The 14,158-nt window shown below is 43.6% G+C and overlaps 1 protein-coding gene across 1 annotated transcript in view; it reads right to left on the bottom strand.

Moving 5' to 3' along the window:
- The window catches only part of LOC112069862 (chromodomain-helicase-DNA-binding protein 9), a 118,979-nt gene that overhangs the window by 57,092 nt on the left and 47,729 nt on the right, over positions 1-14,158 (bottom strand). The window contains 1 exon segment of the mRNA XM_070438754.1: positions 128-245. Within this exon segment, the coding sequence (XP_070294855.1) occupies positions 128-245 (118 nt within the window).

Here is a 14,158-nt window from a genome sequence, read left to right as displayed (position 1 = left end):
ATGGGTGGGTGGGATGAACATATCAAGGCCTAAAGCACACTACAGAGATGCATGCAAACACGCCTGTGCTAAACAGGCAAACACACACACACACGAACACACACACACTGGTGTGAAAGGGTCTTACATCTGCAAAGAAGTGGGCTCTCTGTGCCTGTTTAATCTTGAAACGTTTGATCTTCTGCTGAATCCTCTTGTCTTTCTCCAGCTGCTGCTCTACGGCCCACTCACAGTGGAGGTAGGAGCTGAAGGAGACCGAGGGACAACACACAGAGTAAGGAATGCACGAGAACATACACATATTGTACAAACTTCAAATAAACCTTGAATGTCTTTTATGATGTCGTACATCTTTCAAATGGATATATGTTTACTTTATGTTTAAATGTTCCATTTGTGTGCCATTTTGTACATTTTACATTTGTATAGGATTTACAATCTACTACACACCAAATTAGTCTTCATTTCAGAGTGACCTGGATTTTGTTCTACTGAAACTACAATGAGGTCACATGTGAGTTCAGTCAAAGGCATCTCAAAGTGGTAGTGCAAGAACTAGTAATGACAAGCTGTGTCTTACATCGCTCTGTTTAACATACTGTATTTGGCTTTTTCGGTTGAAAACAAATACAAAAAAATGTGCATGCAATTATCTTAGCTGGAATGAAAAAGAATGCCTTACTAGTTTTTGTATTTTACAAAGAACTCTTCCACTTCTATGATAACTCCTGGAGCGACCTAGAAGAGGAACCAATATTATAGAACAGAATACAGACTAAAAGCTCTTCATACACTGAGTGAACAAAACATTAAGAACACCTGCTCTTTCCATGACATAGACTGTCCAGGTGAATCCAGGTGAAAGCTATGATTCCTTATTGATGTCACTTGTCAAATCCACTCCAATCAGTGTAAATGAAGGGGAGGAGACAGGTTAAAGAAGGATTTTTAAGCCTTGAGACAATTGAGACATGGATTGTGTATGTGTGCCWTTCAGAGAGTGAATGTGCAAGACAAAATATTTTATTTCCTTTGAACGGGGTGTGGTAATACGTGCCAGGCGCACCGGTTTGTTTCAAGAACTGCAACGCTGCAGGATTTTTCACGCTCAACAGCCAACTGTGGGAAGCATTGGAGTCAACATGGGCCAGCATCCCTGTGGAACGCTTTTGACACCTTGTATAGTCCATGACGAAATGAGGCTGTTCTGAGGGCAAAAGGGGGGTGCAATATTAGGAAGGTGTTCTTAATGTTTTGTGCACTCAGTGTATAGTAGGAAAAGACAGAGGGCTGAATTCAATCAAACCCGCATTGCAGAAGGTAAGTACAGTCGTGGCCAAAAGTTTTGAGAATGACACAAATATTAATTTCCACAAAGTTTGCTGCTCAGTTTTATGATGGCAATTTGCATTATACCGTAAATCTGGACTATTAAGCGCACCTGAATATTAAGCCGCACCCACTGAATTAAAAATATTATTGTATTTTTGTAACATAAATAAAGCCCACATGGTCTATAAGCCGCAGGTGCCTAACCGTACATTGAAACAAAGAACTTTACACAGCTTTAACGAAACACGGCTTGTAACAAAAAAATAAATAGGCTTTTAACGAAACGCGGCTTGTACAAAAATTTAGAAAAATAGCATAAAACAGGTAGCCTACCAGAAAGTCATTGGTCACTATCTTGCCTCCTGTGCACTTGAAACCAGTTGAAGTCATCTCCTTCGGTGTCGGAGTTGAATAGCCTCAGAATGCTTCATGCCGATGTTGGATCGTTTTCATTGTCGCTTCTTGTCACTTTCATCCGGAGGCAAATTCCCGCTGAGCTCATGCTGCCCTCTTCAACAACGCAGCAGTCCAGCCTTTCGAAACCCGTTGATGATAGTGGATTTTTTTGACAATGCTCCACGCTGTCAGGACCCACTGGCAGACTTGACCATAGTTGCTCTTTCGCTGCGGCCCTTTTAGTGAAAGGATTTCTCCCCACTTGTCATCAAGCCTCCCACTGAACACGGAGCGCCACTTAAATGCACGATTTACACTGATGTCGAGTGGCTGCAAATACTTTGTTGTGCCCCCAGGAATCACAGCTGGAATTGTTTTGTCCTCTTGATGGCTTCTTTCACAGAATCTGTTATGTGGGCCCTCATGCTGTCCAACACGAGCAATGCCTTGTTCTTGTGAAAGAATCCATCAAGAGGACAAAATCAATTCCAGCTGTGATTCCTGGGGGCACACAAAAGTATTTGCAGCCACTCGACATCAGTGTAAATCGTGCATTTAAGGTGGCGCTCCGTGTTCAGTGGGAGGCTTGGATGACAAGTGGGGAGAAATCTTTCACTAAAACGGGCCGCTGCGAAGGCAACTTATGGTCAAGTCTGCCAGTGGGTCCTGACAGCTGGAGCATTGTCAAAAATCCACTATCATCAACGGGTTTCGAAAGGCTGGACTGCTGCGTGTTGAAGAGGGCACATGAGCTCAGCGGGGAATTTGCCTCCGGATGAAAGTGCGAGAGCGACAATGAAAACGATCCAACATCGGATGAAGCAATTCTGAAGGCTATTCAATCCGACACCGAAGGAGATGACTTCAGTGGTTTCAGTGCACAGGAGGAAGATAGTGACCAATGACTTTCTTGGTAGGCTACTGTTTACTGCTATTTGTTTTTAAAATTTTGTTTACAACCGCGTTTCGTTTAAAAGCCTATTTATTTTTGTTACAAGCGTGTTTCGTTTAAAGGCTGTGTAAAGTTCATTTGTTTCAATGTACCGGTAGGCACCTGCGGCTTATAGACATGTGCGGCTTATTTAGTACAAAATACATATATTTTTTATTCAGTGGGTGCGGCTTATATTCAGGTGCGCTTAATAGTCCAGAAATTACGGTATATGCAAATTGCCATCATAACAAACTGAGGCAAGCAGACTTTTTGTGAAAATTAATATTTGTTGTCATTCTCAAAACTTTTGCCACGACTGTAGAGGTACTGACTGCAAAACTAAAATACTATAGGTACTACAAAGAGTGGTATGAGTGAGTGTTGGCATTAAAGATAATGATTGTAATTCCTACCTCATTCTTGACTATTCGAGATGACATATCTTGTCAACAACCGCAGCATCCTCCTCACTGGGGTTTTCCTGCAACATTGACAAGATGGAAACAAACCACTTTAACAGCCCCATGTACAACTTTCATACTCCACACACCAGTTTCATGTATTTTCAATGTATATCTGAATGAAGTATGGCCTGAGATGCATGTACTGCTATAACACACATATTAGACTAGATAGGGCTATGCTAGAGCAATGAAGAATGTAATTTTGAATGTTTTGGTACTGTAGAACCTATCAGTCTTAACAGTGTCCCAACTCCAGTCCTCCAGTACCCCCAACAGTACACATTTTGTTGTGGCCCAGACAAACTCACCTGATTCAACTCATTGGGGCTACAGCAAAAATGTGTACTGTCAGGGACTGGAGGACTGGGAGTTGGAAACAACTGGTTCTAGAATCAACTGAATGTTATTGAGAGTTATTGATGCTGCTGGGCCAGGCCAGTTATCTCCTCACCACAAACAGCTGCTGTGCTGGCTCTTTGCGTGCTGCAGCAGTGCTGGTCCTCTTGGCTTTAACCATGACCTTCACCTCCTCATCAGACACCCTGCCTCTCCCTCCTCTGTCATACCTTCTTCCTCTTCACCTGGCGGTTCGACCGACGGGTTACAGGGGGTAAGGGAAACAGGTTTAGTATTACAGAGTGGTCTGTATTATCAAAATCAGTACAGCCAAAATATCAGTATAACTCTGTTCCTATGTTTTTACTGGGTTAATATGTAGGCAGTCATCGAAGGCAGTCCTGTCTATTCTCAATAGTGTGTGTGCATGTGTCTGTGTGTTGTATGCACTCCGCAGCAATAGGTGTGACATTCAAGTGTGCTTAGTGTTTATTATTAGGAAAACACATCAGAGAGACCCTGCTAATGACAGCCACAGTTTAATGAGATACTAAATACCATTCAGTGAAACTAATAATGTGTCTGTGGATGAGAATAACCCAGGCTGACCATAAAAGACTGGGCCTGCCAGGCTGAGTGGTCCTCCTTCCCTGCCTGTCAGGCTGCCTCCCAGGGCTGAGTGGTCCCTCCTTCCTGCCTGTCAGGCTGCCTCCAAGGCTGAGTGTCCCTCCTTCCCTGCCTGTAGGTTACCTCCCAGGCTGAGGGGTCCCTCCTTCCTGCCTGTCAGTTACCTCCCAGGCTGAGGGGGTCCCTCCTTCCCTGCCTGTTCAGGTTACCTCCCAGGCTGAGGGTCCCTCCTTCCCTGCTGTCAGGTTACCTCCCAGGTTGAGGGGGGGTCCCTCCTTTCCCTGCCTGTCAGGCTGCCTCCCAGGCTGAGTGGTACCTCCTTCCCTGCCTGTCAGGTTACCTCCCAGGCTGAGGGGTCCCTCCTTCCCTGCCTGTCAGTTACCTCGCAGGCTGAGGGTCCCTCCTTCCCTGCCTGTCAGGTTACCTCGCAGGCTGAGTGGTCCCCTGTGTTGATGATGCTGGAGCTGTCTGTCTACTAACTCCACCACTTATAGTGCAACAGACAGGAATGGAGAATCATTCTAAATGACATCTTCAGACAGCTCTAATTAAGACTGGGTGGGGATAATGAGGATAATTATACCCACACATGGGCAGGGGGGGGGGGGGGGTAATCCCCAGTCGCTCCATACTATGACACAACCAGGGGAAGAGAGTAGTCTTTCATCCCCACTCACTGAATACTCTGTCAACTGGAACAGCAGCAATCGTCCCCTCTACTCAACACCAGTGTCTACGGATAAGGACTGTTCCTCATGGTATAGAATAGCCTACCCCTATATAATCCTCAGCTCTACAACAACAACAGTAAATTATACTGGAGCTGATTCGTTCTTGAGTTGGTTAGGCCCTGAACTAACTCTGAACCACCCGGTTGTACTTGACTCCATACCACAGCTGTGATTCCTGTATTCCACTCAGCATCAGCATCAGCATGGCCAACAAGAGAACCCAAGGACAGGGACTCTCCATGGCTTTAACTATCACAAACAACACTGTCATAAGAACCAGTCTATATGACATGAATCTTTAAACATAAAGCCTGTGTCTGCAGACTGAGGAAGTGGCCTCTCCATGCCTATTCAATAATAATAACTACAATAGATAAATAATTATTTGCCTACCCCTGCCTTAACACATCCACAAAAAACACTATCATAAGATTTCTGCAGCCATAAGAACCTGCGATGTAGTCTTGAGACATGGGGAGGGACTCCATGCCTTTAATAATCACAATAACACCGTCATAAGGCTTTTGCGTACTGCAGCTTGGAGACTGGGGGAGGACTCACCGAGTCATCGTCTTTAAAGGATCTTCGAGCGGACGCTCTTCATCAGACCCCTCCTCTGAAGGACTCGTCTCCCTCTTTTCTTCATCCCTCCAAATTAATGACGATTTCCTGAAATAAAGATAACAGGACAAACTGTTAAATGAGATAAAAAATAGGAAAACTGGACTCTATTTCTCCTCTTTCCCTCTGCTATGTTTCATGGAAACTGTCTCTGAATAATTGATGAACAATCAATATAAAAGATTGTCCTTGCTGTGCTAAATAAATGACCTCAGGAGTGTGTGCGCTGCGCGTTGTTGTGCAGTACAGTGTTGCCGTGTTCCTCACCTGCATCTTCTAAAGCAAAAAGGAATTATTACACAAAGAATTTATAATTAAGTAAGAATAGTTATTTTGTTTCACTGTTATTACCAGTCCAGCTCGGTTTATTTTCCTCACTTAAAATTAATGATTTAATTGTTTCCATGGTTGCTTAATGCCTTATTAAATGCACTTTCATAACCTAGAGACAAATAGTGACTGATTCAAGTAGGCTGCAGTACATTTAAGTTATGAACTTCAAAAACATACATTTTATGGGAAGTAACCATGCAGTACAGTATTAGCTACAGTATTAGCACATATTTTAAATAATACTTTAGCATAGTGAATGACCTAACGACCTCAATAAGGGATTATCACATTTCTTTTTAAATCATATATATTCTTAAATCAATAATATATCATGTCCCTCTTGGTATTGTGAGAATCAGCTTTTAATATGTCCATAACTGTGGTGACTCAATATTCTCATCATGTGCAGATATGCAGTGTGTGTGTGTGTGTGTGTGTGTGTGTGTGTGTGTGTGTGGTGTGTGTGTGTGTGTTGTGTGTGTGTGTGGGTGCGTGTCAGAGTGTCTGCAGACAGGGAAGATACATTAGATCTCTGCTATGTACAGTTTGAGAGAGACACAGATACAGTCTCTCTCTCTTGTGTGTGCGCCTGCCTGCCTGCCTGCCTGTCTGCCTGCCTGCCTGACTGCCTGCATATCTGTTTGTCTGTGTGTCCGCCCCAGCCTGCTGTATTCTTATCAACATGTTTATTGGATCAAAACAGAGAGATATAGATAGTGACTGAGCCTCCTCCCTTCTCCGTCTCTAGCTCTCTGTCTTGCCACAGATGATCCATTATATTGACCAGATACTCAAGTGGTCGATCTAACAATGAAAATAAATGTCTTCAAAAATGGAAGGCAATCGGGAGGAGGCAAGATCAGGTGGGACCATTCTAGCCAATGAGAGGGCAGATACGTGTGTGAACAACAGGCAAAACTCCGATAAAGTGTTTTTTCTCAAAGATGCCGGGATGTCACATGTCCTCCTAATATCATTAGACTGGTAAAAACCTAAGCATTACCAAACTTCTATCAGATCAAATAAGCCACATCTAACATCTAACGCCCTCCTGTCCGGAGCCGCCAGAGTCGCCCTCCAGTCCGGAGCCGCAAGAGTCTCCCTCTAGTCCGGAGCCTCCAGCGACGCCCTCCAGTCCGGAGCCTCCAGCGACGCCCTCTAGTCCGGAGCCTCCAGCGACGCCCTCCTGTCCGGAGCCGCCAGAGTCTCCCTCCTGTCCGGAGCCGCCAGAGTCGCCCTCCTGTCCGGAGCCTCCAGCGACGCCCTCCAGTCCGGAGCCGCCAGAGTCGCCCTCCTGTCTGGGGCCCGCTGTGAGGGTCCCCAGTCCGGGGTCGGCGGCGAGGGTCCCCGCTCCAGAGGCGCCACCTAAGTGGGCCAAGCCTAAGGTGGAGCGGGGTCCACGTCCCGCACCAGAGCCGCCACCGCGGATAGATGCCCACCCAGACCCTCCGCTATAGAGTTAGGTTTTGCGGCCGGAGTCCGCACCTTTGGGGGGGTACTGTCACGCCCTGACCTTAGAGATCCTTTTTATGTCTCTGTTTTGGTTTGGTCAGGGCGTGAGTTGGGGTGGGCATTCTATGTTCTGTGTTCTATATTTTGTATTTCTTTGTTGGTTGGCCAGGTGTGGTTCTCAATCAGAGGCAGCTGTCTATCGTAGCTCTTGCCCACGTGGGTTTTGTGGGTAGTTGTTTTCTGTTTTGTGTTGTTGCACCAGACAGAACTGTTTCGTTTCGTTCACTCTCTTTGTTGTTTTTGTTGTTTCAGTGTTCAGGTTATTTTATTAAATTACAATGAACATTTACCACACTGAATTTTTGGTCACCTTCTTTCCAGGACGATCGTTACAGTTATAGTCTTATTCTAAAATAGATTCAATATTTTTTTTCTCTTAGCAATCTACACAAAATACCCCATAATGACAAAGCGAAACCAAATTGTAATTTTTTTTTGCACATGTATTAAAAACAAAAACCAGAAATACCTTATTTACATAAGTATTCAGACCCTTTGTCATGAGACTCGAAATTGAGCTCAGGTGCATCCAGTTTCCATTGATCATCCTTGAGATGTTTCTATAACTTGATTGGAGTCCAACTGTGGTAAATTAAATTGATTGGACATTATTTGGAAAGGCACACACCTATCTATATAAGGTCCCACAGTTCACAGTGCATGTCAGAGCAAAAACCAAGCCATGAGGTCGAAGGAATAGTCCGCAGAGCTCCGAGACAGGATTGTGTCGAGGTACAGATCTGGAGAAGGGTACCAAAACATTTCTACAGCATTGAAGGTCCGCAAGAACACAGTGGCCTCCATCATTTTTAAAAGGAAGAAGTTTGGAACTACCAAAACTCTTCCTAGAGCTGGCTGCACGGATAAACTAAGCAATCGGGAGAGAAGGGCATTGGTCAGGGAGGTGACCAAGAACTCAGTGGTCACTCTGACAGAGCTCTAGAGCTCCTCTGTGGAGATGGGAGAACCTTCCAGAAGGACAACCATCTCTACAGCACTCCACCAATCAGGCCTTTATGGTAGAGTTTCCAGACAGAACCCACGCCTCAGTAAAAGGCACATGACAGCCCGCTTGGATTTTGCCAAAAGGCACTTAAAAACTCTCAGGCCATGAAACCAAGATAGAACTCTTTGGCCTGAATGCCAAGCTTCAAACCTGGAGGAAACCTGGCACCATCCCTACAGTGAAGCATGGTGGTGGCAGCATCATGCTGTGGGGATGTTTGCCTCGATCTTGACTGGTCTCCCAGTCCCTGCCGCTGAAAAAGATGAACGGAGCAAGGTACAGAGTTGAAGTTGACCGATTATGATTTTTCAACACCGATACGGATACCGATTATTGGAGGACCAAAAACCCCGATACCGATTAATCTGCCGATTTTTAAAATGTATTTGTAATAATGACAATTACAACAATACCGAATTAACACTTATTTTAACTTAATATAATACATCAATAAAATCAATTTAGCCTCAAATAAATAATGAAACATGTTCAATTTGGTTTAAATAATGCAAAAACAAGGTGCTGGAGAAGAAAGTAAAAGTGCAATATGTGCCATGTAAGAAAGCTAACGTTTAAGTTCCTTGCTCAGAACATGAGAACATATGAAAGCTGGTGGTTCCTTTGAACATGAGTCTTCAATATTCCCAACTAAGAAGTTTTAGGTTGTAGTTATTATAGGAATTATAGGACTAATATCTCTCCATACGATTTGTATTTCATAGACCTTTGACTATTGGATGTTCTTATAGGCACTTTAGTATTGCAAGTGTAACAGTATAGCTTCCATCCCTCTCCTCGCCGCTACCTGGGCTCGAACCAGGAACACATCGACAACAGCCACCCTCGAAGCAGCGTTACCCATGCAGAGCAAGGGGAACAACTACTCCAAGTCTCAGAGCGAGTGACGTTTGAAACGCTATTAGCGCGCACCCCGCTAACTAGCTAGCCAATTCACATAATCTCGGGAGTTGATAGGCTTGAAGTCATAAACAGCGCAATGCTTGAAGCATTGCGAAGAGCTGCTGGCAGAACGCACGAAAGTGCTGTTTGAATGAATGCTGGTGCCTACCATCGCTCAGTCAGACTGCTCTATCAAATCATAGACTTAATTATAACATAATAACACACATAAATATGAGCCTTAGGTCATTAATATGGTCGAATCCGTAAACTATCATCTCGAAAACAAAACGTTTATTCTTTCAGTGAAATACGGAACCGTTRCGTATTTTATCGAACGGGTGGCATCCATAAGTCTAAATATTTCTGTTACATTGCACAACCGTCAATGTTATGTCATAATTACGTAAAATTCTGGCAAATTAGTTCGCAATGAGCCAGGCGGCCCAAACTGTTGCATATACCCTGACTCTGCGTGCAATGAACGCAAGAGAGGATGTGACACTAATGTTCCACTCTGGTTAATATTGCCTGCTAACCTGGATTTCTTTTAGCTAAATATTGCAGGTTAAAAATATATACTTCTGTGTATTGATTTTAAGAAAGGCATTTGATTTATTGGTTAGGTACACGTTGGAGCAACGACAGTCCTTTTTCGCGAATGCGCACTGCATCGAATATATGCAACGCAGACACACTAGATAAACTAGTAATATCATCAATCATGTGTAGTTATAACTAGTGATTATGATTGATTGATTGTTTTTATAAGATAAGTTTAATGCTAGCTAGCAACTTACCTTGGCTTCTTACTGCATTCGCGTAACAGCGGGCTCCTCGTGAGGCAGGTGGTTAGAGCGTTGGACTAGTTAACCGTAAAGGTTGCCAGATTGAATCCCTGAGCTGACAAGGTAAAAATCTGTCGTTCTGCCCCTGAACAAGGCAGTTAACCCACCGTTCCTAGGCCATCATTGAAAATAAGAATGTGTTCTTAAATTACTTGCCTAGTTAAATAAAGGTGTAAAAAAATTATTTAAAAAATAAGGCAAAATCGGCATCCAAAATTACCAATTTCCTATTGTTATGAAAACTTGAAATCGGCCCTAATTAATCGGCCATTCCTGATTAATCGGTCGACCTCTAGTACAGAGAGATCCTCAATTAAAAACCTGCTCCAGAGCGCTCAGACCTTGGACTGGGGCAAAGGTTCACCTTCCAACAGGACAACAACCCTAAAGCACACACCAAGACAACACAGAGTGGCTTCGGACAAGTCTCTGAATGTCCTTGAGTGGCCCAGCCAGAGCCTGACTTAACCTGACGAACACTCTGAGAACCTGAAATAGCTGTCAGCAACGCTCCCCATCCAACCTGTACAGAGCTTGAGATGATCTGCAGAGAGAAGGGAGAAACTCGCAAATACAGGTGTCCAAGCTTGTAGCGCATACCCAAAAGAAACTCAATGCTGTAATCGCTACAAAGATGCTTCAACAAAGTACCGAGTAAAGGGTCTGAATACTTATGTAAATTGATATCAGTTTTTTATTTGTAATACATTTTCAAAAACCTGTTTTTGCTTTGTCAATATGGGTATTGTGTGCTGATTTATGAGGAAAAAAATATTGAATCAATTTTAGAATAAGGCTGAACCCTAACAAAATATGGAAAAAGTCAAGGGGTCTGAATACTTTCCGAATGCACTGTATAAGTCCATGCTAAGACTCCTGTGTCTCTTCCCTCGTCCGAACTTCGTTACCTAACTACAAAAAGGAAAACACCAGTGGCACATCCATCTCATTGAACTGTGAAATAGAGTCCTTCACGGTCCAAAAACATTGACCCATTCGAAATGGACCTGGGGGCTTTCAACATCTGGACCCGATATGCATAAATATATATTTTTTATAGAGACCCCTTCCGAAAGGACCCAGGACAACTAACCCGTCCATAAGACCTGGTCGTCCGATCCGAGTGAAGGAAGCAGCAGAAAAGTATATTTTTAAGCTACTTTATTAATTAACTGGAGCAGAAAGCGCGAGGGAAGATGTAAAGAGAGGAAGCTCGGGCATGGCTTTGCTGTGTGTGTAGCTACTAGAGAGTTGAGCGAGTGACACAGAACAGGGAGGGGGAGATGGACAGCAACCAACCAAGCAGACTCGCACTATAGTAGACTAATAGCTGCCATAGATAGGTTATTTATCATCCAATATGATTATGTAGCCTGTCTTGACTTCATCAAACTGCTAGGCTAATTGAGAATGCATGTGCTTTCTCGTCCTGCACAGTTAAACAACAACAACTCCATTCAGAATATAAAGTAGCAGCTTAGCTGTTGGCTCTTGGTGTTTAGCCTATCATTCTCCTTTCATTTTTAATTCCATAATTTGAATTCCATCTTCCATTGATTAAATATCTCCTAACACGGAGGCTCTATGGATGTAGCCTATTGCCGCTTTGATGACTTATGATTGGCCAACAACAACAGTGGCACGTTTAGCTTGGGGCCCGGATTGGGTCTCGGGTATTCGGGTACAGGTGGATCCGGGAAGACCTCTACTGTGAAGTCCTCAGCCTAGACATGTACCGTATATGTCTGTATATGTTAGTATTGTACAGGCCTATGTCTGTACTCTATGTCTGTTCTGAGTGCTCTAAACGCCCTACATAACCTGAGATCAGACACACCGAGATAATACAACAGCTCCCTCATTCCCGGGGCCGTACTCCTGTCTTCTCTCTGTGTGTGCTCCTGATCATTCCTCCCTCATTCCCTCTGTCATGCACATTATCTCTCACCTTGTCTTCCTCCACCCCTCTCCTCCCCTCTCCCCTCCCTGTACTCTCTCACACAGCAACAGAAGCTCTCTAGCTCTGTCTGATACGCTCCAAAACACGGCAACGCTCACACGAGCAGACACGCAGTAAGTCGATTCCTTCTCACACAACACCAACTACTCTGAAACAGGTACTCACACATACACACGCACACAGAGCTAACTACAGTGCCCTCCGTAATTATTGGGAGGGCACTTATTATTTTGGCTCTATACTGCGACAGTTTGGATTTGTAATCAAACAATGACTATGAGGTTAAAATGCAGACTGTCAGCTTTAATTTTAAGGTATTTTCATCCATATCGGGCAAACGGTTTGAAATGACAGCATTTTTGTACATAGTCCCCCCATTTTAGGGTACTAAAAGTATTGGTAAAAATTTACTTATGTGTATTAAATGTAAGTATTTGGTCCCATATTCATAGCACACAATAACTACATCAAGCTTGTGACTCTACAAACTTGTTGGATGCATTTGCTGTTTGTTTTGGTTGAGTTTCTGATTATTTTGTGCCCAATAGAAATTAATGGTAAATAATGTATTGTGTCATTTTGGAGTCACTTTCATTGTAATTAAGAATAGAATATGTTTCTAAACACTTCTAAATTAATGTGGATTCTACCATGATTATGGATAATCCTGAATTAATCGTGAATAATGATGAGTGGGAAAGTTACAGTTATACAAATATCATACCCCCCAATAAAATGCTAACCTCCCCTGTTATTATAATGGTGAGAGATTCACATGTCTTGGGGGTATGATATTTGTGCGTCTAACTTTCTCACTTCAATACATATAAGTCAATTTGTCTCAATACTTTTGGTCACCTAAACTGGGGGTACTATGTACAAAAAGTGCTGTAATTTCTAAATGTTTCACCTGATATGGATGAAAATACCCTCAAATTAAAACTGTCAGTCCGCACTTCAAACTTGTTGTCATTGTTTGAGTTCAAATCCAAACTTTTGGAGTATAGAGCCAAAGGAAGAAGAAATGCTCCACTGTCCTAATAATTACAGAGGGTACTGTATGTGCTGTGACAGTGCTAGTCTGTCTCTAGTTAAGCGATAGAAGACTCCCTCTGGGCTTATGCTCCAATACAGTACAGTGGAGCCAGGAAAACCAGCCAGCCAGTCAGTCCTCCAGCCAAACACAGCCAGTCATTCAACCAGCCAGGCATTCATCCTGCCTAGTGCTTACAGCCATGACCACGGCCTAGTCTGTCTCAGTCACACTAAGCTGGCCTCGGCCTCACACACTGGTTCTCGGCCACACGCCAGGCTAGGTCTAGGATAGGACACACACTATGCTAGGTCCGGTCTAGATACACTATCCCACCTGGACATTTCCCACTAAATCAGGACTGTATTGGCTCTGGTGGTTTAGATGGAGACGAAGGGAGAGAGAGGGTGCTAGAGAGAAGGCACGAAACATACACACAAAACCACACAGCACACACAGTTATCTATACAAATAACCATGCATTTATGTGTACCACACACACACACACACAAACACACTGTGGTCTGTAGGAGGCTGAGCGTTTCTCCCACTGTCTGTCAATACTAGAGCTTTCATGGTCTCCTTGAACATGTAGTGTTGTTGTAGGACTGAAGCCATCTTTCTCATTTTACTCCTCCTCCTCTGGATGATATTACACTTCCACAATGACACTTTGGGGTTGCCTGGCAACGCGCCCCAGGGAGTATAGTTGGCAGCGTGGGCGGTGGATGTGACATCACTTCCTGTGAGTGGCAATGGAGCAAATGCTCTACTCTGCTACGCAATGAGCAGCTGAGGAGAATGTGAAACGGCAACAAGACCACTCTAATATCAAGGAATATGGACAACAGAATGTTCTCCCACACAGGCAGGGCTGAAATACTGAAAGAAATAAATACAGCAGTTTCATCAGAAATTCATCACCTATCAACAGACAGTAGGCCATACTATATTCTCTCCTATAGACGTGTTGGTTGTTTAGCAACAAACCAACGCGTGTGCAACTATGGGGCAAAATAGACAGGGTTGGCTTAGATTGTTGACAACACGTAACTATATTTCATTTCCAATGTTTATTGAAAACATAAATACATTTGCACAAGAACACTTATTGTCTCTCAAATA

This window comes from Salvelinus sp. IW2-2015, unplaced genomic scaffold (genome assembly GCF_002910315.2).
Source record: "Salvelinus sp. IW2-2015 unplaced genomic scaffold, ASM291031v2 Un_scaffold1136, whole genome shotgun sequence".
Taxonomy (NCBI): domain Eukaryota; kingdom Metazoa; phylum Chordata; class Actinopteri; order Salmoniformes; family Salmonidae; genus Salvelinus; species Salvelinus sp. IW2-2015.
The sequence above is the reverse complement of the archived record's forward strand: the minus strand, read 5'-3'. Positions and strand labels throughout refer to the sequence as shown.